This window comes from Panthera leo, chromosome C2 (assembly GCF_018350215.1).
Source record: "Panthera leo isolate Ple1 chromosome C2, P.leo_Ple1_pat1.1, whole genome shotgun sequence".
Lineage (NCBI taxonomy): Eukaryota > Metazoa > Chordata > Mammalia > Carnivora > Felidae > Panthera > Panthera leo.
The window spans coordinates 65,701,837-65,729,439 of record NC_056687.1 but is presented as its reverse complement, the minus strand read 5'-3'; the positions used below and the strand labels follow the sequence as shown (position 1 = coordinate 65,729,439).

The window sequence follows — 27,603 nt, the reverse complement described above, 5'->3', positions numbered from 1 at the left end:
GCCTGTCTAGCAACCGCTACTTACCTTTTCCTGTTAGATTACTTTCCTGTGGAACATTATCAAAAGTTATTGACTAAGGTACCTCTGTACTTTTCAATGTGTTAATTCCCAAATTGAGCTATTTTATTTTTTTATTATTTTTTTTTATTATTTTATTTTATTATTTTATTTTATTTTATTTTATTTATTTTATTTTATTTTTTGGTTTTTCTGCATTCCTACCTTTGTTTTTTCTTCTTAAGTGTTTTGTTCCACATGTAAAAGTGGAAAATGAAGATAATACTGGAAAGCATGGAAACAATAAAGGTCATCCAAAATGCCATCAGAATTAATATTTCTGAACATCACACACACACATATAATTTTATAAATTATGTTATTTTTTGATGGAAGGCAGGGTGAGCTAGTAGAAAGAGACTAAGGTGTAGATCCCATCCCAGCTTTGCCATTTACTGATCATGTGACCTTGAGTGATGTCCTTATTTTTTCCTTCACCTATTAAAAGAAGGGCTAATACCTATCTCTTGGGGTTTTTTGGTAAAGTTAAATAGTCACTCAATAAATGTAAATATATTTTTCCCTTTCTTTTAATCGTTGACCTTGATATTGGAGGGCTTTCCTAGAGTTCATTAACCAACTCTTGTTCATCTCATAGTATTTGACTGCAAGTATCCGGAGCACAGAGACCATCTCTTATTAAAATTTGAAGACCAGCACCCGACATTTAAGTTGGCTATATTCTGGCTAAATAAATTAGGTTCTATGATGAAGAGTTTGCCTGTGGGCTTCTATTTGGAATGGTTGACTCTGGGTTCATTTAAACTGCATCTCATATTCTATTTGCTACCTTCATTCTTAAACCTGCCTATATTTTCTTCTAGTTTCAATTAAAAATGCAGCTAAGTGATTTTAAGCAAGTCATTTACTCTATAGTTTCCTCGTTTGTAAAAACAGTAATTTCATAATAGTACTTCCTAAACTTTATAAACATGATAGTACTTCCTAACTGCAAACTGCTATACAAATATTTGTTACGACTATAGAAGCTAGTTCATTGTGCATTTTATTTTAAAATTTATTTTTTATTTATTTTGAGAGAGAGAGATCAGGGGAAGGGCAGAGAGAGAGGAAGAGAGAGAATCTCAAGCAGGCTCCACACTGTCAGTGCAGACTTACAGCATAGTGTTATAAGTTTGAGATAGTATGTGTGAAGCACTTTATAACACTGTCTGGGACATTGTAAACACTCAGTAAATATCAACTATTAAAATTATGATAGCCTCCCCCCCGCCCCCCCCAATGGCTCAGTCAGTTAATTGTCTGACTCTGGATTTTGGCTCAAGTCATGATCTCAGTTTGTGAGTCTGAGCCCTGAATCAGGCTCCACACTGGCAGTGTGGAGCCTGCTTGTGATTCTCTCTATCCCTCCCCTGCTTGCTCTTTCCCTCTCTCAAAATAAATAAACTTAAAGAAATTACTATAAACTGATAAGTGGTTGACAACAGGTGAGAAGGTAAGCAAGAGTTTGAAAGTTCAGAGAATCACTGAATGTTAATTTCAGTACTGTGTTTTCTCATAAACTTCTCCCTTCTTACGCCCTAATTCTAGACTGAAATACTTTTTTTTTTTTCCTATAAAATTTCCCTCTGTTGGTCAGATTTTTTTTTTGAGAGAGAGACTCCCAAGCAGCTGATGGCAGACAGCCCAACTTGGGGCTCGATTTCACTAACTGAGACCATGACCTGAGCCGAGATCAACAGTCAGACATTTAACCGAGCTACCCAGGCACCCTGGTCAGACTTTTTTTTTAACAGCATCAGTTCAAAATATTTGGAGGCAGTAAGTTTGACTATTTTTGTGCTTTGTTGTATATGCAAGAATAGCCATGTTTCCAATTTGTATAACCTGAACTTTTGTCATCCAGTTTCCTGCTGGTATAATTGGAAGCAGGGATAGGGAGTAAAGAGGAAGGCAGGATTTAAAGCTTTGCTTCACAGCATTTTAGATACTAGAGGCAAAGGTCTTTTCTCTCTCTCTTTAATAAATGTTCATTTTTGAGAGAGAGAGAAAGAGAGAGAGAGAGAGAGAGAGAGAGAGGAGACAGAGTCAGAGAGAGAAAATCCCAGGTAGGCTCTGCACTGTCAGCAGAGTCCAGTGCAGTTCTGGAACTCAAGACCTGAGCTGAAGTCCTATGCTTAACTGACTGAGCCACCCCGGCTCAAGCAACAGTCTTTCATAATGGCATGGAGAGACAACATTCACCTGACAAAGTTGCCATATACTGAGTTTGCTTTTAACATTCTTTATCCCCTTCCGTGACATCCAGAGACCTCATGATTTCTCTAATTGCAAAAACTAAGAGTCTCTATGGGCTATAAAACCTATGTTCAGGTTCGATATTACAAATTTACTGCATGTTGGCCATGTCTACTTCTGAATGTTTTAAGTTTGGCCTGGAGATTTCTGAATATTGGTTGTCAACATTTAAAAACCCAGAGATTTCAAGGGGTGCCTGGGTGGCTCAGTCGGTTAAACATACGATTTTAGTTCAGGTCATGATCTCATGGTTTGTGAGTTCGAGCCCCGCATTGGGTGCTATGTTGATAGCTCAGAGCCTGGAACCTGCTTCGGATTCTGTGTCTCCCTCCCTCTCTGCCCCTCTCCCGCTGCCTCTCATAAATAAATAAATGTTAAAAAAAAAAAAAAAAACAGATTTCACACAAAAACCCAGTTTTAGGGTTTCTCTTGGGAAAAAACCATCTATCTCAGAACACTGGACCCACACGCCTGTAGGCAACAATCTGCTAGAGCTGAACAGCTGCTCCTTTCAGTTACACCACGGACAATAATTTGCCACATTTCTTATTATTCTCCGTTGTCTTATATATACAAGGCCAATTTCATTCATTTGCTTTACTTTTCTGGCCTTTGTAGACATGTGAGTCTGCAATCCCTATCTAGACCTTTCCTGTCTCCCATCAAAGCTTACTTTGTTCCAAGTCCCTCACAAGTATTTCAAAGTAATAGCTAGGTAAGCTGATCAACTGTATTTTTACATGTGCTTTCTGGAGATAGTATCTTCACAAAAAGGATGACTGTGCAGATGGAAATTACAGGCACCACGGGATTAGTCAGGATGGCAGCTGTTCATTCTACTTTTTCTGCTATCCTGGCGTAACTATACCTCAGTCTTAAAGCAAACCAAAGGAATTGGTTCTCTGTAGAACAATGAATACCGGCCTATGTGTGAAACCTACTTAACTAGTACTTTTATAGATCACCCTGGTTCCAAACGACCAAAAGCTATGGGCTGTTCTGACTCCCCGTTTCCTCGGAGGCTTCAGGATATCCGGCCTGACGGCATTTCCCCATACCTGCTTTCGGGGCTCGCTTTGCGCTGGGCAGGCGCGCCCAAGAAGCGCGCGCATCCAGCATGAGCTCATTTCTCAGGGGCGTTTCCAGGAGGCCCGGCCTGGCTGCGCACACCAGGCGCGGTCGGCCTCTCTATCAATGGCCCCTGCAGCTGAGCAGGGCGCGAGCGCCCAGAAGCGCTGCCTCTCTGAAAGCTTTGTTACTATTTTAGCGACTGAGAGTTCGCACCCGGCCGGGTAGGCGTCCTAGTTCCGTCTGGCCCTTTCGGGGAAGACGCCGACTCTCGGCACGCGCTATCCCGGGCGGAGGGGAGGCTCGGGCGCGCAGATTTAGCCGCGCCGGGCAGAGCACCTCTTCGTGGGTGGGGAGAGCCCCTAAATTCCCTGTTCGCTTGAGCGCTCCGAGCCCAGCGCCGCTGACCGCAGCAGTTTCGGACCGGCTGCGCAGTGCCCGCGCTCCTGATCTGCGGTTTCCACAACGGCTGAGAGCAGCCGCAGGCAAGCCCGTCACAAGGTCCGCCACGACCCTAGTCGAGCTTCCCTCCGCTCCTGGGACCGCCGCCGGAGGCGGAAGGCCAATCACACTGCATCTAGGTCTTGCGATTGGACGGCAGTGAGTGCCGATTGGCTGCCGCTACGGGTTTCGGCCTCCCTCCTTTTCCCTTTTGCCCCCACTCCAGCTACAAGGGTTCAGGCCAATGACAAGGCGCTTTATAGATGCCCTCCCTTTTCTTTCTTCTTCTCTCCACCCTGGAGAGGGAGGAGACATTCTGACTGGCCAGACTGTCCTCGGAAGCCCCCCTCGCTTCGCCAATCACCGAGGGAGGTACACTCCCAGCGGAGTTTTCGGCCAATTACAAAGCGGCCACGGCGCCCGACCGTGCTGTTTCACCAGTGACTCCGGGTTTCACCGTCCTTAACTCTTCAAGCTTTTTCGTGAGGGCCGGCGATTTTGATTGGCCACTGGTGCCATTGTCGAATTTCTATTCTAGCCAGCCACTGAACGAGGAGAACCCACCTTTTCGTTCGGCTATTTTCGGCATTTTCCGCTTTTTGGGCGTGGATTTCCAGCGACACTTCCTAATTGGTTTCTCAGGTCGATCGGCTTTTTCCGGGAGGAGCCACAAACAATCGACGTCCGTGATTGGCTCCGCTCGGGCTTCGGCACCGTAGCCTAAGTGGGCGGGAGCGGGGCTCGGCCGGCGATTCCCAGACGCCTGTTAACGCGGGTGGCGGGGCGCTGGGCGGTGTAAGGCTGGGTGGGGGAGGAAGGAGGCGGAGGACGAGTAGGAGGGGGGAGGGGGAGTGGGGAAGAGCTAGGCGGCTGCGCAGACGGCGCTCCTCACACACAACAGCCCCCGACCCGGGCGAATGCAGGCTTGTGCTGCTGTTGCTGTTGCCGCTGCCGCCGCCGCCGCCCGGGCCGAGTGACAAAGGAAGGAAGGAAGCGAGGAGGAGCCGGCCCCGCAGCCGCTGACAGGGCTCCGGGCTGGGGGCAAAGCGCGGACACTTCCTGAGCCGGCACCGAGCAGAGGCGAGGGGCGGGAGGGCGGCCGCACTGGTGCCGCGGACGGGGGAGGGGGCCCCGAGGGACGGAAGCGGTTGCCGGGTTCCCATGTCCCCGGCGTATGGGGAGCAGTCGAGGATCCGCTGCCTGGGGTCTGAAGGGAGCTGCCTCCGCCACCGCCGCCGCCATGGCCGCTGGATCCAGCCGCCGCCTGCAGCTGCTCCTGGCGCAATGAGAAGAGGAGCCGCCGCCACCGCCCGCCTCTGACTGACTCGAGACTCCGCCGCCCTCCAGTTCGCCGTGCCCCCGCCGTCAGCCCGCCGGATCCCGCCGCTGCCGGAGCCGCAGCGTTTCCCGTCGCATCTCCGAGCCGCCCCCCTCCCTCTCCCTCCTTCCCATCCCCCCCTTCTTTTCAAGCGTGAGACTCGTGATCCTTCCGCCGCTTCCCTTCTTCATTGACTCGGAAAAAAAATCCCCGAGGAAATTATAATATTCAAAGTACTTATTTTCAATCAAGTATTTGCCCCCGTTTCACGTGATATATATTTTTTAAGATTCTCCCCTCCCTTTTTCCCCTCCAAGGAAAGGGAGGGGAAAGAACTGTATTTTTTTCCCAGTCCCAAATCATCTATATGTTAAATATCCATACTGATTTGTCTTGAAGGAGAAACATCGCTTGTTTTTTTATAGCTGTACAAAAGGAGTGAAAAGCCAAGAGGAAGAAGTCTATTTTTTTTTCCTTCTTGTGGAAGAACTTAATGCTGCATTTATCATTAACCTAACACCCCAACATAAAACAAAAGGAAGAAAAGGAGGAAGGAAGGAAAAGAGGGTGATTCGGGAAGAGAGTGATCATGTCAGGGCGGCCCAGAACCACCTCCTTTGCGGAGAGCTGCAAGCCAGTGCAGCAGCCTTCAGCTTTTGGCAGCATGAAAGTTAGCAGTGAGTATTGATTTTATTTTACACCCCTACTTCACCTCATCCTTAGGATAAGAAACCTTTAATAACCAGGATCTTAAAATATCAGACCTCCTGATATAATAATCAGAGGTAATGGAAAAGGGCAAAAACCTGTCTTCAGTCAAGGATAAGTCTGCTCCCTCTTTTCTCCTCCCTTACCCCCTCCCCTGGTCTCATTAACCTTGAATTGAGAGAATATGCTTTTTATTTGGATGATTTAGTTTGAAACATGTTTTCTTTTCTTATACTTTTTGTGCTGCCGGTAGTCCGCTTTATCAAGTGCTTGAGTATTTCCATGTTAAAGTAGTGATGAGTGTTTACTTGCTCATCTTTTTGAATAAAGAGAAGGACAAGACTTGATTCCATTCATTTTGTACATTTGTGGAGTATATGTCTTTTGGAAAGAGGCATGTATCTTAGTTAGTTCAGGTCTTAGGTGTTACCATAGTTTTGTATACTTCCTAGAAACACTAAATGTCACAGTCTCCTAACAATTGTTTCTTGCCTGTGTGACTACAAAGTGTTTGTTCTTAATCCAGAGATGAACTTAATTCAGTTACCATTCAGGTTTGTAGGCGAGCATGGAGTTCTCCCTTTAGAAAAGGTCCGTAGGAGCTGGTAGAGACTTAGTAGCAGTAGTATCTCTTCAGGCATTGTTTTAAATTGAATACGTGATTTAATGTTTTTTTAACCTTCTCGTTTTGACATTACCAATTTACCACTATGTAATTTACATTTAATCCAAAGGTAACTTGGAAGTAGGTCCAGGTTTTGATTGAGGTTTATATTGTCATGTTGCCAAATACTACGTTGAATGTTAATTGTCACTGACTCATCAAGTTCAGTTTTGGGGTGTCATTGCATTCAGCCCTTGTTAAATGAGCTAGAAGTCAGGGGTCCCTTCCTAGGACGATTTAAAATACTCTTGCATTGGTTTCCTGTCACATTTAGATAAAACTATGGGTTTAGTTATGAGAATATGGATTTAGACCTTTCTGTCATGGGTTTTGCTGAAGGCTGTGGTCCTGGATATAATAGAGATATTTGAGCTTGTGTTCAGGGTTGTTTCCGGACTGTACTTTTGTCCTAGATTTGTGCTAAAAAGTCTATGTTCTTGAGGTGTTTGGTATAGTTTTGAGCTTGTGTTCAGGGTTGTTTCCGGACTGTACTTTTGTCCTAGATTTGTGCTAAAAAGTCTATGTTCTTGAGGTGTTTGGTATAGTAAGTTCCAGTGTTCCAGGATGTGGAACCATATTTAGTGATAGCTTATTTAAACCATACTTCCAGAATTTGACAAAAATATCTACATTGTTTCCTTATTCCTCAAGAGGGGGACAAGATGAGGGCAAAGAAAACCCATTTTGTTGCCTAGAAGGAGAGAACTGAAGAACTGAGATTTTTAAAAAATCTGTAAATGCTCCTATGTGAAATTTATTATATCCTTAAGGAACATAAAATTATCACTTTTAATTGAACTCAGGGTTTAAATTCATGTTGGCTTTTGGACTTGCCTGAACCAGGGTAGTCTAAGGTAGTAGCTGAATGGCAGATTATTTTTAAAAGTTATTTATTTATTATTTATTTACTTTTGTGACTAGTGCAGAATGCAGGGTATGTGAGGAGGGGAGCTGATGATGCATTTTTCAGGGAAGAATCAGGCTTTCTAAGCACTTCATGGGGTCATTTGAAAGGAATATTTTAAAATTCTGGGGTAATTTTCAGCTATGATGAGGCAGATCTTATAATAGCTACTTAAGAGCCTCTTGTGATACTGGAGTGTTTGTATGTTTTTCATCTTGGTAGTGTAGTTTAAAATCCACTAAAAATCAGTTTTAGGTAATTATTTTATTAGATCAATTTCAGAGCTCAAAATAGAATAGCTTATAATGTTAAATTTTTGGACTTTTCATTTTGTTTTCGGGATTTTCTTCGAAAATGACTCCTTAATTCTTGGTAGCGTGGATGTTGATGGAGGATGGAGTAACTCTTGTAAAGTGTGTAGGTTAAAGTGTTTAATTTTCTATTACCATATAGTTTAACTTAACATTTAAAAAATTGGAGTTCAGTGTGTTTTTGACCACTTGACTTTAAGGACAGTTTAGAAGAAAGGGGAATCATTAAACATTTGTTACAGTGCTACTGTTCTAAGGAACCGCTGTTCAAAAGAGAGATACATAAAGAAATTGAAGTCCTTGGATTCAAAAGCTTATAGTTTAGTTGTAGAGGCAGTTGATGGGAAAAAGTAGGAAAACAATAGCATGGTGACTGCAAGATTATGAATACAAATAGAATGCTTTGTTCAGAGGGATGAAGACTACAGGGGTTAAGGCATCTTGGTTGGAGAGGAAAGACTTCTTGCAGAGATGGGTTTTTAAGACAGGTGTTAAAGGAGGCAGCCACTTGAATTTATAGAGAAGCATAAGGGATTCTAGGTGGAAGGAATGGGCAGAGGCGCAGAGATGGTATTTTTTTGTATGGCAGGTAGATAATTTTTGTACTTAAAAAGCAAGTTGGTAAATCTGAATTAAAGGGTCTTAAATGGGAAAGTAAGAACAGATAGAATTTGGGAAATGTGTTTTTGATAGCTGATGGAGGGCAGAGGGGGCCTGTAAGAGTTTGGTTGAGATTCAAGAGAGTTTAGGGTTGTTAGAGTTAGGTTGTTGAACGAGATATTTGAACATGATTTGGGCAGCTGAATTAATGACTTACAGTAGACATTGGAGCCCTTTTAGGGAGATAGTAGGGGATGTTGTGAATCATGAGAAAATATAAAATAAAATGTGAAAATGGTATGAAAATAACACGTTTGAGAGATGGTGTGAATGAGGAACTGGCAGGACTTTGGATTGGATCGAAGGGGAATATTTGGGAAGGAGTCAGGAGTTAAAAATAAATTCTGATGTTGTTGGTCTGGAAGACTTGACCTGCTGAGTTATATTGCCGATTGTAATGGGAAAGTTGAGAAAGTGCCTTGATGAGAGGGTAGATGAGTTCACTTTTTAATAATTTAATGTATAGTAGGTTCCCTTGAAGTTCAGACAGCATTTGGTTACTGGCAATGATATTTAATTTTACAGCCTATTAATTGCACAGTTTCTAACTTTTCTTCCCCTAAAAATGTTGGATTTATTTTTTAGAGCAATAAACTAAGGGTTTTAATTTAAATACTTTCTATTGAAGTCTTAAAAAAGAAAGTAATTTTTTATGTAGATTCAAAAGCCTCACACTTGACCCTAGTTATAATAGTTCCATGGTAGTTTGTTGGAAAACAATGGAAATATTTTTTGGACTAAACTGTGACGTAAAAATAGGTATTTTAACTAGCCTTTAATTTAGTCTTTGGAACATGCTTAAAACCTGTTTTTCATAAATAATGATTATTCTTAGGTAAACCTTGCATTTAAAATAATGATAATAATAGTAATAATAGCAGCCTTTACTTGGTTTGTGAAGGCTTCAGTAGAAATTAAAAGTTGACTTTACAACAAAATGCTTTTTGCCTTTTTGGTTGAGTTAAGCATGCATCCTAAGTTTAAATCATGTATTTAAATTGTATATTTGAAATATTGCTTTTTACTTACTATGGTGAAACCAGTGTTTCTTTTTTGTTCACATACAGACTCAAGTGTTATTAAATAAACGTTAATAGCTATACAATTCCTTCTGTAGAATTACGTGATATTTTACTCAAAAAAGAGAAGGAAAGGGACTATCTGTGGTGGTTTTGTTTAAAATATTAGTAACAAATGCTTTTGGTATACTCTTGGCACAAATTTAACTAATTGGGTAGGCTTAATGCTTAAGTATAACGTTTGGAAAGAGGAAAATACGTGAGTATCTCTTAATTAGGTCAGGTTTTTTTTTTTTTTTAGTCAAAGAATAATTAATAGAAGTTGTATATTGTGCAGTATTTAGTCGTATAGTATTAAAACCAAAGATTACGTGGCAACCTAGAGTTACCGTATTCCCAAGGGAGTGTAATCTTGTGACATTTAAAAATTAGGTTATCAGAATTAGGCAATTTCTAAATCATCCATGTTTACGTGGAAGAGAGCTTGTGTATGAGACTGAAAGCTAAAACTTTACTTTCATTAAATTTTCATTCCTTTCCCAACCAGATCTTTCCAGAGTTTTCCAAACACTAAGACTTTCATCTAAGAATTGCATGCTCTCTTGATGCATGCATCTGTAGAATGCTATTGTGAAATGACTATAAGGCACAGATACTAGGACCAAACTTCAAGGGAACCAAGAGATTCACACATCAATTAATGGCTGATTGTGAATGACATTGAGAAAATGAGGTGACATTCATATCACTGGTGTAGTTCATAGAAAATCAGTTCTTGCACCCTGTGCTGTCTGCTCCTTGTTTTGGACTTAAGTTGCAGATGTGAGATACTGTTTTGGAGAAACAGCAAGGCTGGGGAAGCTTGGTGTCAGCAGCAGATTCTGAGACTGCACGTGCTGTGTTTTTGTGTGTAAAGAGAATGCTGTGAAACAGGCATATGCTGACCCTGATGCTACTATTTCATACTTTATAATAAGACTCATGGGATTGTGCGATAGGGATGGGGTCAGGCAGGCTATAAGTCTGCTGTCTCTTGTGATACTCCACCCTACAATGGAGAATGGACGGACAGAGCAGGCGTGTGTGCTGGAGTACATGCTGGTATTAACAGGACCAACCTGATTTCCCAGATCCTCTTCTACTAAGAGCATAATCACCATAAGTAAATGAATTTGTTGGAACGTTTAGCCTCTTTTTCTAGCATACTTTTGGATGGGGGAGTGTGGTTCAAAGGGAATTTTGAATGATTTCAAGGATAGTATTTTTATGGTTTACTGGTTTTAAAGTAGAGGTTACAGTCTTTGCTCCTATTTTGGATTGTACAAATCTTCCTTGGTTATAAGAAATGCCTTTGAAATTGGTTGAATGTAATATAGAAATGTATATTCATATAAAGACCTGTGTGAATAGTACAAAGAAAAACTGACAGTAGAATTAAAGGAGCAGTTTGCTTTTCCAAAAGTTTCTTACCATTAAATTGATTTTAAGAAGGGACGTTTGTTGTTTTAAAAAATGAGTTAATACACAGTACATAATAGGCATTCTGTAAATTATTTCAATATATATTTTTGTCTGTAATGTACTTATTCTGGTATAAAAAATATAAAGATAAAACTTTGTAGATTTGGGTTTTTAGTTTACAGTCCCCCTTCCCACTCTTGTTTATGTTTTGGTGAGAAAGGTCTACTTTCAAAGGGTATGCAAGTTAAAACTTTGTAAATAGTTGAGTCTTACATTTTCTTATCGAATAGTTTTCTTAGAAGCGTTTTGGTTTGATCAGATTGAGGTAATGATGTATTTTGTTGTTTTGTAGTTAATTCTGCCAAATCAACTTTTCCTTTTGTCTCCAGGGTACCATAGCCAACAGTGGCACAAAAGATGAACCCTTAATATGTTCCCTTGTCAACATATTCTGGGGTTGTTAATTTCTTGATTATCCTTTGAATTAATAATAAAAAGTAAACATTTCTGATTGAAAAGGAACTGTTTTTCTAGAAACTTGTATTTTAGATCGTGATGAAATTTAAATGCACTTATAGGCCCTAAAGTCAGAGAGGTAGGTAGGCAGGCAGGCAAAAATATTAGTAACACTGGTATAGAGCACTAATATTAGTGTTTTATCATTAATTATGTCATGTGAAATCCTTGGCTTTTAAAGCTAAAAATAAATAGGTTGCTTTAATAGAAAGTGGCCATGAATAATAATGTGATTGACATGTGATGTGCCTATTGAATGTTTACTATGTTCTAAATAAGCATTCTGCCAAATTCTTTATATGCAATATTTTCATTTTTTTAAACATGTTTATTCATTTTTGAGAGACAGAGACAGGGCGTGAGCAGGGGAGGGGGAGAGAGAGGGAGACACAGAATTTGAAGCAGGCTCCAGGCCCTGAGCTGTCAGCACAGAGCCTTATGTGGGGCTCAAACTCACGAACCATGAGATCATGGCCTGAGCTGAAGTCAGGTGCTTATCTGACTGAGCCACCAATGTGCTCCTATGCAGTATTTCATTGTAATCATTACAGCAACTCTACAGAGTAACTAATACTATTAGCCCCACTTAATAGGTTAGGTAAATGAAATTTAGAGAAGTGAAGCAATTTACCCAAGGTGACTTGGGCAAAAAGTTGCTTTGCTAGAATTTAAACCCAGGCATCCTGATTCTAGAGCTGTTGCTCTCTATTGTATATGTTTCAGAGAATTGTATTGCTGTTGCCTGTTACTCAGATTCCAGAGATAAGCTAGAGTGCCTTTTGCTTGTAGGATAGTCTTTCATTGATAGTTTAGCAGTGTATGTATAAGACTTTCATGATTAGTACTGCTTTTGAATTAGTTTCAGGGCGTGCCTGGTAGCAAATACAGTACTTAAATATTTATAGTTATATTCAAAAAATGCTTAAAAAATGCTTTTAAGATTTCAGGAAAACTTTTTAAGACAAACATGAAAATGGAGATATTCAGGCTAATGCCAGCCAAAAAAGAAAAATAAGTAGTATTGATTTTTTTTTTTTAATGTTCAGAGAACTGTTTTTTATTGAGAAGTACTGATTGTTCGTAGGTAAATCTGGTGTATTTATATTTCCAGGTAATATTGGAATGTGATTCTCAATTATCCATTCTTAAGGATTATTTCTTTCTTTCTATAGGGTGTGAAGTGTTGTGTTCTCTTCCTCCTTTTAATAGTTGGCAGCAAACTTCATGAAAATGTGTGTGTGTGTATATATGTATTTGATTTTATGTGTATACAACCAGTTAAGTGTTTATTGGACATTAGTTACATTATAACTGTGAAGCTATCTTCTAGTTAAGGCACTGCATACAGTTACTTAAGCTTTCTTATGAATTATGATTAGCTGTTAGAGAGTAACTTTACTAACACAGTTAAGACCTATTAATGAGAATTGAAAAGGTCACTATCTTAATTGTGGATCTGAAGAAAAAGGACAATCATGGCAAAGTACTTTTTTCTCTTTTGGAAATCTAAGAAATTCTTACAGGCTAACATAACTAAAAAGGTTGGGTGTTTTAGATTTCTTTCCAAGGAAGGTTAACCTATCTCTTAACAATGTGACTCCTTCTACTTCCCCTTATTCCATAAAGTCAGTTAATTCTTTTTAATTGATTAACCACTTTCTTCATGACTTGTGTTGAAGTTATTGAGCTGAGTCAAATTGCTACTTCTAGATTTTTAAGAGGCAACATCTGAAGAATTTGAGATGCTGGAGTTATGCCTGGCTTCATACTGCCAGTGTTGCAGGTGCATTAGCTGTCCGATCGGAATTTCAGTTTTCACATTCTGTTCATTAAACTCTGAAGGGAAGGGGGAAGCTTTGAGTTGGTAGGGTTTCAATAATAGTTTGTAATTATATGTATATATGTGTGTGTGTGTGTCATATTTATGTAATAAATAGTAATAACCACTATTAATTGCATGCCATATGATGGACAATTACGTGCTTGTCTTATTTACATATTTTGCTTCAAAAGTTAGAATTTACTCATATAATTCAAGATTTTCAAGATTCTCGGTGATGTCTTTGCCTTATTCCTGCTTTTTAACTACCAGTTCCCTTTCCTGGGGACTGTCAACATTCCAGTTTCTTAAGTATCCTGTAGATATTTTGATTCTTTACTGGTTATTTCTCTTATGGAATTATACTTTGTGTGTATACACCTAAATGAACACAGGCTTTAGCATAAGAATGTTAGAATTAAAATAAAATTTAAATCAATGATTCTAGAAAATTGCTGTTGTTTTCCATCCTAGTAGGTTACTAAACCCTTATTTTTTCCAAACGTGAGTTAGATGGGGAGTAAGTGGAAAGATGAGAGAGTGCTTCTCTTGGCAATAAGAGGTAAAATGCTAATAGTCATAACCAGTGAACACTATCACATTTAAAATATTTCCTACTCTTGTTGTATTTGAGAAATGATCTGTAGTGTCAAGTAGGTATTCTCTTTTTTGCTGGAAGTAGTTTGTCGTGGTAAAGAAAAACACAAAGGAACATTTACTTTTTCCTTTAACTTTCCATTTTTCTAACATCGTAGGTGAGAAAAACCTGTTCTCTTGAGAGATCAGAGGCGCAGAGTGCGTCAGTGTCAATGAAGCCTGTGCCTTTTACCTCTTTAAGAGCGCACGGTTTCATTCTGCTTCTAAACCAAGCACTCCTTAGTCTATTTTTAAAAATTTTTAATTTTTATAAAATAATATATTCATATGATCCAAAGAAATCAAATCATGCAGAAAGTCTTATTATGGAAGTCAGTCTTCTCTTTCTCATTTCTGTTTCTCACAGGCAACCTTAAAACTGTGATGGCTGTTTTCCCGTATAAGTTTCTGTCTTATTTTTAATTAGCATACTTTTGGCTATTAAAATTACTTTTTGATATTGTTATTTTCTCATTATTTGGATATTATTTATTCTCATCCTAACCGCCCTTTTGCTATCATAGTAATATAGTTATACCATTATTTTCAGTTAAATAATTATTTAAATTATTACTCAAATGATTAATACTCAGTATCTAGACACTAAGCAGTATTCTTAGCAGGAGCAAGTAGTGTACAATGATCACATAAGCCTTTTAAAAATGATTTCATTGAGACATAATTCACATACCATAAAATTCATTCATTTAAAATGCACAGTGGTTTTTAGTATGTCCATAGAGTTGTGAAACTATCACCACAATTTAATTTTAGCACGCTTTTGTCACCCTAAAAAGAAACCCAGTACCCATTAGTAATCATTGCCCACATTCTCCTTCCTCCCATCTCTTACCTACTTTCTGTCTATGGATTTGCCTATTCTCAACATTTCATATGAATGGTATATAGTATGTGACTTTTTGTGACTGGCTTCTTTTACTTCATATAATGTCTTCTAAGTTCATCTGTGTTCTGGCATTTATCAGTACTTCATTCCTTTTTATTTTTGAATAATATTCCATTGTATGGAAATGCCATCATTTGTTTATCCATTCATCAACTGATGGGCATGTGGATTGTTACCTACTTTTTGGCTAGTATAATACTTCTGTGAACATTTGTGAACAAGTTTTTGTGTGGATATATATTTTTGTATCTTTTGGGTATATACCTACGAGTGGAATTGCTAGGTTGTATTGTAACTGGTAACTAATATTTTAAGGAACTATCAAATTGTTTCCAAACTGGCAGTCACATTCCATTCACTTTTATTTTTTTTCTTTTACAGTTCATTGTTGACATATTATTTTTCTTGCCCTGTTTGCAATGATCATAATTTTGCTTCTGTCCCCCAACCCCCACTTCAAACTTTATCAGGCATTCTCTAGATTCTGCCCCACCGTCTGTTATTTTCCTGGAATGTCCTTTCCTAGAGTCCTCATCTTATTGCTGACATCAAGCTTGGTTGTTCTCTGGGTCCTGCTATGCAGCTGTCATTCTGACGTCATTACTCTTCAGGGTCCACTCTTGTATTTCCCTGCATTCCATTTCTTTGTATTGCTGAATACTCCTTTAACAATCTCTGACATCAGCCAGCAGTGCCTCCAAAATTAACTGCTTGGTAAATGTATCCAGAAAAGTTGTTAGTTGGTTGTTTTTTTACACATTTGCTCCAAAACAGTAGTTAGGCCGACATACTTTTCTGGCATGTGTCTCATCTTTTCAGTATCTAGACACTGAGGCATAGATGTTGGGTGGTTACCTTCTATCATTATGATCAAGTGATTGCCATGCCGACATGAAGCAATAACCTAAAGCCAAGTACAGACTAATTAATGAACTAATGTTAAGCAATTGTTTAAACCAGAGCTTTTCAATAGAAATATAATGCAAGCCACAAGTGTGAGTCATATATGTAATATAAAATTTTCTAGGAGCCACATTAAAAAGAGTAAATAGATATAGGTGAATTTAATTTTAATATTGTTAAATAACCCAGTATATCAAAAATATTATTTGAATATGTAATCAATATAAAATTTACTAATAAGATATATTACATTCTTTTTCTTTTTCTTTTTTTTTTCCTTGGTGCTGAATCTTCACAGCCTAGTGGGTATTTTATACTTATAGCACATCCTAATTTGAAGTAACCATATTTTGTGCTCAGTAGCCACATGTTGCTACTGGTTATTGTATTGGACAATGTAGCTTTAGAGTTTTGTACAAGAATTATGTTATTGTGTAACACTGTTGTCAATCTGTTTAATCATATAGTCTGTTTATTTTCAAGGAACAGATAAGATGTATGTGGTTTAAAAACACTCATTGATTTGTCTTATTGCTTTGTTTTGTTTTTAGTCATGTCTTCAGTTAATTTTGAAATTTTATACCACATTAAAAGAGGTTGAGACATTTATGTTCTTCAGAAAGGTGCTTGCTATAGGAGGCAATGAGTTTTTCCCCATATTTTAGCACAACTGTTAAATTGTATATGGAAATTCTTACTGGTATGTTTGTTAAATATTGTCATTGCCATGATTGTCCCTGATCCTAGTGGAATCTTATTAGTGTAAATCTTCTTTGTCATACATTCTTTCTCCTTGCTGTTTCAGAGACCTACTCAGCTTTCAGGGTTTCAGATGCCACCCCAACCACTTACTCTTCCATGCCTTACCCCCCGCAAGGCATGAAATTCGCTTGCATGTAACTCCTGTAGCACTCTCTGTCACCCTTCTTACATTCTGCCTTGTGTTCTGGGTAACTTGTTTTGTCTCACCCTAGGGGATTTTAAGTTCTGGTACGGTAAAAGGAGCATTTTACTTAACCTTTGTATTTACTGTAATGTGGAGCACAGTGCCTTTTAAATTGGGTCACTTAATATATATGTTTGAGTTGAAGGCAATTTATCACGGTAGTTATGTGTATACCATATATGGTAGTTATACGGTATAGAGTTTCCAGGTCACCAAACTATCACTGATATTTATAGAAACATTAAAGTTTTGATATAAGAAATTAATTTATAAAGTCAAATAGGAATTTTTGTTTAAAAATGAAGGCGTAATACCAGGGAAAGGAAAAAGACACAGATGTAGACACTTTATACTATGTGCTTAGCAACTGAGTGGCTCTGAACTTTTTGGATGGGCAGCTGAATGAATGAAAGAACTTGAATGCTAGGTCACACTGGTTGGTGAGCATAGTACCTTTAAAACCTTGAACCTGTCCAGCTCCTACAGTACCCTCAAACCTTCTGGGAATTTATTTGGAGTGGGTGAGGATAGAAGAGAAGATGTAGATCAATGAAATCTGACAAATTAATTTTAAAATTTTCACCAAGTAGCTTATTCTGCAGGAGATAGAGTAAATATTAACAGGCCCTTTCGTCATGGATTGTAATTGTATTGTGGGAATTTATGAAAACTTTAATTTTTACAGGACTTCTTTTTCTTCTCTAAGATCATATTTGTTTGGTCTAATAGTATGTATTGTTATATCAGTTCAAGAGCTTTCCCAGAGAGTTGAGAAATTTTAATAAACAATATGGGCTATCTTGCTAAATGATCCAACCTCTTAAATAGCTGTGAAGTTTGGCTGTTTGTATTTGGTTTTGAGAAATCATGTTGTCACAATAATAATTTGGATTCTACTGATCAACATGGTATCTGCCTCTGTGACTCACTGTGTTAATTTTGAAATGCTTGCCTGGCTTGGGGCATGATTTTTAGACATGGAAGAGATTTATTTTCTCTGTAAGTAACAATTGTTTGGTATGCCGTTCTTGAAGTCCAGGAGGAGTTACTAAAGAACAGAGCATAGTTCTTTTTTTTTTTTTGGAGTCACACAGGGACCCACAAAGATCTTTTTTTTTTTTTTTTTTTTGAACAGAGCATAGTTCTATTTCAATTCAGTTGAATATCAGGGATAACCTTTGTTTAGAGACATTTGAGACTTTAATGTTATATATATTTACCTCTTGTTAGGTTTTAGAAAAATTTAAGAGTGTCTATGTACTTTCAAAGGATAGAAGAAATATTCTAGTATTATATTTCTATAATACTGTAGTGGAAAGTGAGTGCCAAGTAAAAAATAAAGGGTGTGTGTCATGGCTTCTAAAATTGGAGCAGGTGGACCAGTTCCTGGGGACCTTAGAAAAAGCAGATCCCAAGAAGCAGAGGATTCTATGACTCCACTGCCTTACACGTAGCATCAATGTAAATTGTACAGCTTGTCAGTTAACAGCATTAATTTAGGAGTAAGATATTGTTTAAAAATGTAGTGTCCTGATTAAAAAAATCTTTTTATTTCTCGCATATACCTGAGAAAGCCTGTGTACTTTCTAAAGTTTAGGAAAGAGATGAGCAGAGCTACGGGTTGAGAAGTGAGGAGTGAGGGTTGAGAAAGAAGTTAGAGAAATGTTAGTGAAATATATATATATATATATATATATATATATATATATATATATATATATATATATATGAATTAGAACAATGTTTATAGTAATGATGAGTATTGAGTTTCCATGGATGCTGTATTGATGGTAGCCCAGATCTTAGAACTGGAGTAATTTAGATTCGGGTGCCCTTTAAGTATTTACTGTATGCTAAGCACTATCCTTTCCTTTAACTTTCATAGTTCTTTGAGGCAATATTATCTCCATATAATGGTTGAAGAAGCTAAGTTATAAATATTATGATTGATTTATTAAGGATCTTACAGGTAGTAGAGAATAGGTCCAGTATGTTGAACTCAGGACGCTAGACTTCAAGTAAAAGAGAAAAACTTTTGAGTACTTACTGTGTCATTGCATTGTACTTAGCAATTTATCTGTATCTCATTCAGTCTTTACCACAACCTGGTAAGGCAAATGTAGTTTATAAATGAATAAATTTGAGGCTTAGAGAGCCTTACATAGCCAGCAGATTTTGTCACCATACTTTGAATTTGTTCTCTTAACTGCTACACTATGTGGCCTTTACAATTTGGAAAGAGAATAGGAACATTGTGTGAAATTGATTGAACTAAGGTTTCTATGGGTAACCTAGGAACTTTTACTTTTTATAATGTTTCTTACCAAGAAGAACATAATTGTCAATCACATGCAAGTAAACTAAGTATTTAAATCCTTTTTTGTAATAAAACTTTAATAGCAAATACTTTACTTTCAAAATTAATACAGGCTATCTATAAAACAGTGGCTATAAGAAATGGGTAAAAAATATAGTTGAAATCCATATTGCAGAATCCGTTTTGAGCCAGAACTCATTATCTTTAAGGAAATTCAGGATTAGGTTAAGTAACTTTTGCCAAAGTTTTAGAAGCAGCAGATGGCAGAGCCTATATTCCAGTCCAGGTAATTTAGGGTAGAGCTCTAATTCTTAACTGCTTTACTGGCCTAAGAGAATGTGAATGATTGTGCAGAAATGGAGCCTTCTTACCTCTGATAACTTAAAGACACTAATATTGAACCCAGATAACACATCATTGTTTGACTCAAGGGAAGTGTTAGACTTTATCTGCTTCTGTCCTTATTGTTTTCTTTGCTCACTTGTCTCAGTATTTTTTGTTGTTGCTTAATGTTATTCTTGAACATGAAAATTCTCTTTATCAAGTTGGCACTTAATAAATGTTGAATGTTGAAAAACAAAAAATGAAAAGTCTTAAGTATAGAGATGAAATTTTAACATATTCATTGATAATCTTTTTTTTAATTAAAGTTTATTTATTTATTTTGAGAGAGAGAGAGAGAGAGAGAGAGAGAGAGGCAGAGAGTAGGAGAGATAGAATCCCAAGCAGGCTCCATACTCTCAGTGCAGAACCCACAAACCATGAGATCATGACCTGAGCCTCAATCAAGAGGTGGACGTTTAACTGACTGAGCCATCCAGGCGACCCATCATGTTTTTGTTTGTTTGTTTGTTTGTAATTGTTTTGTTTTGTATTGTTTTTAAAGAAGAATTTCTGTAGCTTTGGGGACTAAAATGTTAATTTAAAAGGTTGATTTAAGATTCTCATGACTTGGAGAAAATTTTCTGTGCTTCTGAGGAACTTTTCTTAGTTAATGAGTGTTTTAAGTGTCAGATTACAATGAAATCCTGTGGTGATACAAAATTCAGGTAGAGTATAGTTGGCTCCCACCCTCTGCCCTGCCTTAGTGCCTGCCAGTGAGGCCAGGTACCTGTTTTGTTTGTAATAATTGGCTTTCACACAATTCTGGTAAATTAAAATTGATATATGTACTTTTCCTTCCTTGTTACCTCAATTCTGTAACTGGAAGACTATTGGAAAAATAATTGTTTTCTGTTAACTTTGAAATATTAAGTCCTATTTTTCATGTAGTTAGATTTTTTGGACCATACTTATAAGAGGATATCTGGGTTTTAATGCACAGTACTTAATAAATGGAGTATTCATATGTCCAGAAGGCACTTCTTTGCCAGCTTGACTGTATAGAATGAAGGCAGGAACTAGATAGTTGATAAAGATCCAAAAGAGCTATCATAGAATATGAAGCAATTTTTTTTTTTTTTTTTTTAGCTTATATGAAATTCCTTTGGTCAGCGTTTTCTATAGTAGTTACTCTAATAGGTGTTAATACTATAACAAGTATTCTATAGCCAGACAAGTTGAGGAAGTGTAACTTATAGGATCCCTTGAAGGACTGGTATTCCTTGGATCACACTTTGGAAGCTCTGCCTTAGGTATTTGGATCTTGCATTTATTTTAGAAGAGAAGGGAAAGGAGCCAGCATTTAAAGAGCATTACAGGCCCTAGGTGATGTCTCCATTTTACTGACAAGGAACCCAAGGCACTTCTGGAGGGTAGAGGATACTAACAGGGCAGAACTGGAATGGATCCGAATCTCTCTGATTCCTAAATCTTTGCTCTTTTGTCTTTCCTATGCTACCATGTGATTGTATTGAATTTCTGGTTTTACTTACAAATGGCGGCTTAGCAGTAGTACTAGGAAAGAGTATATACTTCCCTATTTAGAGAAGAAGAAAAAAAGAATTTGACTAGTTGACCGTGTCCTGCATCCTTTGTTTTGCATAGATGAACTCCATGTTCCGGGGGGGAAGATTTTAGAGAATACTCTACAAATTAGGCTCCTGTTTGAGTGAGATGTGATACTATCTTTAGGTATGTATAGTTTTATATCTGTATTTGACATCATAAGGCCAGAGCCTCTCTTTGATCAGGTATAGTGAACTTAGACGTTACTAATTTCAGTTACCTACCTTTCTGGAGATTGTAAAGCTTAAAGAAGATAATTATGCATGTAAGATGCTTGGCACAGTGTCTGACCCATAATAATCTTAGCTGCTATTATTAATAGTAATAATAATTAAGGCTTAGGTGTAGGTTGTTACCTCTTTGTATCTGTTGTATATATTTTTTAAGTGTATTTATTTTGAGAGAGTGTGTGTGCACTCGCACAAGAGGGAAAGGGACAGAGAGAGAGAGGGAGAGAGAATCTTAAGCTGGCTCAATGCTTAGCATGGAGCCCAACACTGGGCTCGATCTCACGACCCTGAGATCATGACCTGAGCTGAAATCAAGAGTCAGATGCTTAACTGACTGAGCCACCCAGGCACTCCTGTTTATTTTATTTGTTTTAACAGGCATGTGTATTTAGGGTGGTCATAAGGAGGCCTCCAAATCTTTTTTTTTCTTTTTTAAATTTTAAGAAAAAATCATCACCAGATAACCTTTTTATTTTTATTTTTAATTTATTTATTTTTTTCAGATAACCTTTTTAAAGTAATGGAAATTATATCTTGGATGCAGTTTATAAGACAGTTACAGTTCCCATTAGGGATCTGGCAAATTTTTAGTGACTACTAGTTGTAATTTTTTTTTTAACATGTATTTATTATTGAGAGACACACACACAGCATGAGCAGGCCAGGGGCAGAGAGAGGGGGAGACACACAGCAGGCTCCAGGCTCTGAGTTGTCAGCACAAAGCCTGACATGGGGCTGGAACTCACAAACCACAGATCATGACCTGAGCCAACGTTGTACACCAAACCAACTGAGCCACGTAGGCAGGCGCCCCATCAGTGAATACTAGTTGTAATAAGCAGATGTTGGCCTAGTGTCCATAAAGGTTTTTTGTTTTTTAATGTGAGATTTGTATTTTAAGTCAGTCTGATGTCTGTGTTGTCAGTCTTTTAAAGGCTGCCTATTTTTCTTCTGAAAGCTATTTTTATCTAGTTTGTATTCATTGGCAGTTTGGTTTACATTGGCCATTAGGTTATTAAATGTTTAACTGTGATGGGCACACCAGAGTGCTATGGAATGTGAAGATTTTTTCTCTCCTTCCCGCCCCCCGCCCAAATCAGGTTGTCTGCAGTCTCATTCGGTAGAGTTAAAGTGGTCTGAGGTGCTCTCTGAACATTTGGATAACTATTTAGAACCATTCAAAACCACTGAGGCTATTAACTGTGAATGGAGTTAAGCAGAATACTGTGTTCTTTTCCTTCAGGTTTTTTTTTTTTTTTTAATGTTTATTTATTTTTTGAGGGGGAGAGAGAGAGAGAGAGACAGACAGACCATGAGCGGTGGAAGGGCAGAATGGGAAGCAGGCTCCAGGCTCTGAGCTGTCAGTGCAGAGCCCAACGTGGGGCTCAAACTCACGGAGTACGAGATCATGACCTGAGCCGAAGTAGGACGCTTAACTGACTGAGCCACCCAGGCGCCCCCGTTTTCCTTCAGTTTTGATTCCTTCTTCTCTAATTTGAGGAAGCTGGGGAGAGAAACTATCCACTCCCCATCCCATGAAAAGTTTCTTCTCCCTTCTTCACTTTTTATTTACTGCTTTGAAACAGCCAAAATCTTTGGGGGCTTAAAGAACATCAGACACTTTTCACAGTTTAAGGCAGAGTGATTTTCATGGGAAACCTTTTCTTATAAGTAAAATACTCTTTGTCCTTGCCAGGGCATTCTTAAAAGGGCAGCCAGCAGCACCTCACTGCTTTGTCACTAACCAGAATAGAGAGGAGAGAATGAGTCACAAGGTTCCTTCTTTCACATTTTTCCTTTTCTCTTTTTCCTTTCCACTTAGCTTTTTATGGGGACTGAACCTGGCTTCTGGTGGAATGGGGGTAATTTTACTTCAGTGCGGAGCCTTCTTGGTATTTATTCTCTCTCTCTTTCTGAGCGTCCCCTGCTTGTTCTTGCTCTCTCTCTCTAAAATAAATAAATAAACTTAAAAAAAAAAAGAGCTTTATTTCAGTAGGTTACATGATTATTTTGAGGAACAGCAGATTCTTTTCTTACTATTTGATAGGGGTAGCCAATGACCAGTGAGATTGCTTAATTTTTTTGTGTCTATATGAACCTCGGTTTTGAATATGTTTGTTTTAATCCATTGTAGTTTTTCTTTTTAGTTTTCACATTGTCTCATTTTAGTCAGTGGGAGCCCCTTCATATTGGTTCCTGTATCTGTAGATATAACCTCAGTAATCTTTGGTAATTCTGTTTTCTAGTATACAAGATGTTTCAGGCTCATCTTATCCATAACCTGCCTTAGATCCAGAACCAGAATTTAGATTTCTCTGAGGGATTCTCATTCCTATTAGTAATAGTATTTAAAGACCATAATTTGGATATTTGTCACTATGTGTTTTTTTTTTTAAATTTTTTTTTTATTAACGTTTATTCATTTTTGAGACAGAGAGAGACAGAGCATGAACAGGGGAGGGGCAGAGAGAGGGAGACACAGACTCCGAAACAGGCTCCAGGCTCTGAGCTGTCAGCACAGAGCCCGACGTGGGGCTCGAACTCACGGACCACGAGCTCACGACCCGAGGTGAAGTCGGCCGCTTAACCTACTGAGCCACCCAGGTGCCCCAAGTATGTGTTGATTGTTGTTTCTAGGCTCATTTAGTGGACAGAGCTAGGGTGTATATCTGTGGATGTGTGTGTGTTGGATTTTTCTTATTGTGGTGAAATACACATAAAATTGACCATTTGAACCATTTTAAAGTGTACAGTTCAGCAGTATTAAGTACATTCCCATTGTTGTGTGTTCATTACCACTATCTTGTTCCAGAAATTTTCCACACCCCGAAAGGAACCCTTGTATTCATTAAGCAGTCACTCTGCATTCTTCCCTCCCTCCAGACCCTGGCACTAATCTGCTTTTGACTGTATGGATTTGCTTGTTCTGGACAGTTCATATAAATGGACTCATACAATATCTGGCCTTTTGTACACTGGCTTTCACTTAGCATAATGTTTTCAAGGTTCATCCATGTTGCAGTATGTATCAGTACTTCATTCCTTTTTATGGCTTAAAAATATTTCATTGTATGATAAATTACATTTTGTTTATCTGTTTAGTTGATTGACATTTGAGTTTTGGCTATTGTGAATAGTGTTGCTGTGAACATTTGTGTGTAAGTTTTTGTTTGAATGCTTGTCAGTTTTTTGGAGGTATTTACTAGGAGTGGAATTGCTGGGTCATATGGTAATTCTGTGTTTAATTTATTGAGGAACTGCCAACCAGTTTCCCAGGGTGGTTGCACCATTTTATATTCCCACCAGCAGTGTATGAATGAGAGTTCCAGTTTTTCCTATAACCTCTCCAACACTTTTGTTTTCCATTTTTTGATAATGGCCATTCTGGTTGATGTGAAATGGTGCTTCATTGTGATTTTGATTTGCATTCTCTTAATAACTAATGATGTTGAGCATCTTTTCATGGGCTTGTTGGCCATTTGTATATCTTCTTATAGGAGTATACACTCAAGTCCTTTGGCCATTTTTAAATTGGGTTGTTTGCCTTTTTGTTGTTGAGTTGTAAGGATTCCTTATATTTATTCTGTATTAATTTATACTTATTCTGTATACTAGACCCTATCAGATACATGATTTGAAAATACAGTCTCCCATTCTAGGAGTTGTCTTTTTTTTTTTCCCCCACTCTCTTGATAGTGTACTTTCATGCACAAAAGTTTTAAATTTTGAAGTCAAATGTATCCATTTCTTTCTTTTTTGTGCTTTTCATGTTATACCAGGAAAAGCACTCCTGAATCCAGTTATGAAAATTACCCATGTTTCCTTCTAAGGATTTTATAGTGTCATTACTTACATTTAGGTCCCTGACCCATTTTGAGTTAATTTTGATTTATGATGTGAGGTAAGGGTCCAGTTTTCCAAGTTATATTTGTTGAAGAGGCTGTTCTTTTCCCATTGAATGGTCTTGGCACCCTTGTTGATAATCAGTTACCCATAGATACCTGGGTTTATTCATGGACTCTCAGTTCTCTTCTATCGAGATATATGTATGTATGTGTGTATATGTGTGTACACACACACATATACACACATACATACATATATAGTATTTATGCCAGTACTACACTGTCCTGATGACTGTAGTTTTGTAATATATTTTGGAATGGGGAAGTTTAAGTGTCCAACTTTTAAGGGTTATTTTGTCTATTCAGAATTCTTCATGATTCCATATGTATTTTAGGATCCTCTTTTCCATTTTTGCAAGAAAGCCTTTTGGGGTTTGGATAGGGGTTGTGTTGAATCTGTAGATTGGTTTGGGTTGTATTGATGTATTAATAATAATGTTTTCTAATCCATGAGCTGGAATGTTTTTCTAGTTACTCTTCTTTAATTTCTTTCAGTAATGTTTTGTAGTTTTCAAGTCTTGTACCTCCCTGGTTAAATTTATTCCTGTTGTACACTGAATTGTTTGAAAATATCCTTTTCTGATTATTTATTGCTAGTATATAAAAATACAACTGATTTTTGTGTTGATGTTATATTCTGCAACTTTGCTGAACTTGTTGTATAATTCAGAAAATACACCATGAGTTCATACCAATATTTCCAAATCTGATGTCATTTCAAGGGTAAGAGGTTGCTATTATAAGATTTTGCCTTTGACTTTTTAAATCTTTATATCTATAGCTCTTTTATGCCAAAAATCTTGTGAGTAGTGCATTACTTGATTTATATTTATATATACATATTAGTGTTGTTATTTTGAGATTATTGTAGAAAATGGTTGCTGCAAATAATTTAAGAATTCTTGTGTTTAATATAGATTTTATTAGGGATTTACAGTCAAATTACCTTTCTAAAATCATTTGAAATAACTTCTCTCTGACATTAAGCCACTTGTTTGATACATAATTTCTTTGGTCATTTTATTGTCAATTTTTGGCAGTAACTTATTTTCATTTTGATTAAATTTTGTTTTATAATTATGTAAAATATTTATGTTCCAAAACTACAGTATAAAGTATAATCAGAAAGTCAGCTTTTATCCTCTCCCTCCCCTATAGGTAACCATTTATATTCGTTTTTGGCTATTAAAAAAATAAATGTACGTGTACTTATTCATCTTTCTCTCTTCTTAGATACAATTTCCACTTTATTTTATACTTTGTATTTTTTTACTTAACAGAAATCCTAGAAATTACTCATAGTATATGAAGCTCTTCTTACTGCTTTGTATATCTGCATAGCATTCAGGTTTTTTATTCAAGCAGTTCTATATAGGTAGAGATTAAGGTGTTACATAGGGAAATTTTCAGTGAGACCAATTCTCTTGTTCTTCTGGCACTGAAACTTTAAAAGGTATTTTATTTTTCATTTTTATAAAGATACTGTTTTACCACAAATACTCCCAACAGTATACAACTATGTATGGTAAAAAGTGTAAAGTTTTCTTTGATTCTTTTCTGCCTCTACTTTCCCTCTACTCACATCTCCAGAAATTACTACTAAGTTAGTTCAAGACATTTGTCTGTTAGGAGTGTACAACATTTCTATGTACCACAAATGGTTTTTTAAGAAAATTGGGATCATATCTGAATGTTCTGCAACTTAATTTTTTAATATAATATTATCGATTGAGCTTTAAATTTGGATAATGAAAAGAGATTCCTGAATGTAAATAAGACTTAAAAAACAGTTTTAAGATCTTTTTTCCTTCTCTTTCATTAACACTGGATAGCATATTTTGTGTGTGTGTAACTTCCTAAATTTTCTGTATTTTACTTACTGCCCTAAAATACAGAAAGTAGTGAGGTGCCTGGGTGGCTCAGTGGGTTGTGTCATGACCTGGTCGGGTCAGGTCATGATCTCATGGGTTCCTGAGTTCGAGCTCCCCATTGGGCTCTGCACTGACAGAATCCATTTGGGATTCTTTCTCTCCCCCTCTCTTTCTGCCCCTCCTCTGCTTGTGCTCTTTCTCTCTCAAAATAAACTTTAAAAACAAAGTTTAAATCCAGAAAGTAGTGTGTGTTAGATTTTATTGTTGTAATCCATTGTGGCTTAATGTTAAAAGTGAATCTAAATAAAGTCAAGATACTTAGTAATAACCAGGTTGAATGTAAGCTTTGTAAAGGCAGGAAAAAAATTTGCCTTTCTTGTTCAGTACCGGGTCCCTAGCACCTAGGACAGCAACTGGTTCCCTGTTCTTCCCACTCTACTTATTTTATTTTCATAATATAAATTATAAATGGATCATGCTATACAAACTATTCTGTTTTTTCACTTGTTAATGTATTATGGACATTTTCCGTGTCAGTACTTAAGTATCTATTCTTTTAAATTAATGGGTTAATGGAGATATCATATGTTACATATTTAGGTAAAGACTTTAATTTGAACCATTTTTCCCCCTTAGCCTTGGGCACTAGTGTTTTGTTTTTAAAATATTAGTGGAAGATACTAAGTTGAGGGATATGATGGAGTTAAAGTGTGTAACTCCCCTTTTTGAGTGTATA

At 37.4% G+C, this 27,603-nt stretch overlaps 1 protein-coding gene across 3 annotated transcripts in view; it reads left to right on the top strand.

The window, feature by feature from the left end:
- Nucleotides 1-4,688: 4,688 nt before the first annotated feature.
- GSK3B (glycogen synthase kinase 3 beta) overlaps nt 4,689-27,603 on the top strand; it is a 197,037-nt gene continuing 174,122 nt past the window's right edge. The window contains exon 1 of one of the 3 annotated variants that reach the window (XM_042955129.1): nt 4,689-5,820. In XM_042955129.1, the coding sequence (XP_042811063.1) occupies nt 5,733-5,820 (88 nt within the window). In that variant the 5' untranslated portion in view covers nt 4,689-5,732. The remainder of the gene's footprint in view (nt 5,821-27,603) is intronic. The other 2 variants (XM_042955127.1, XM_042955128.1) reach the window with 2 other exon arrangements.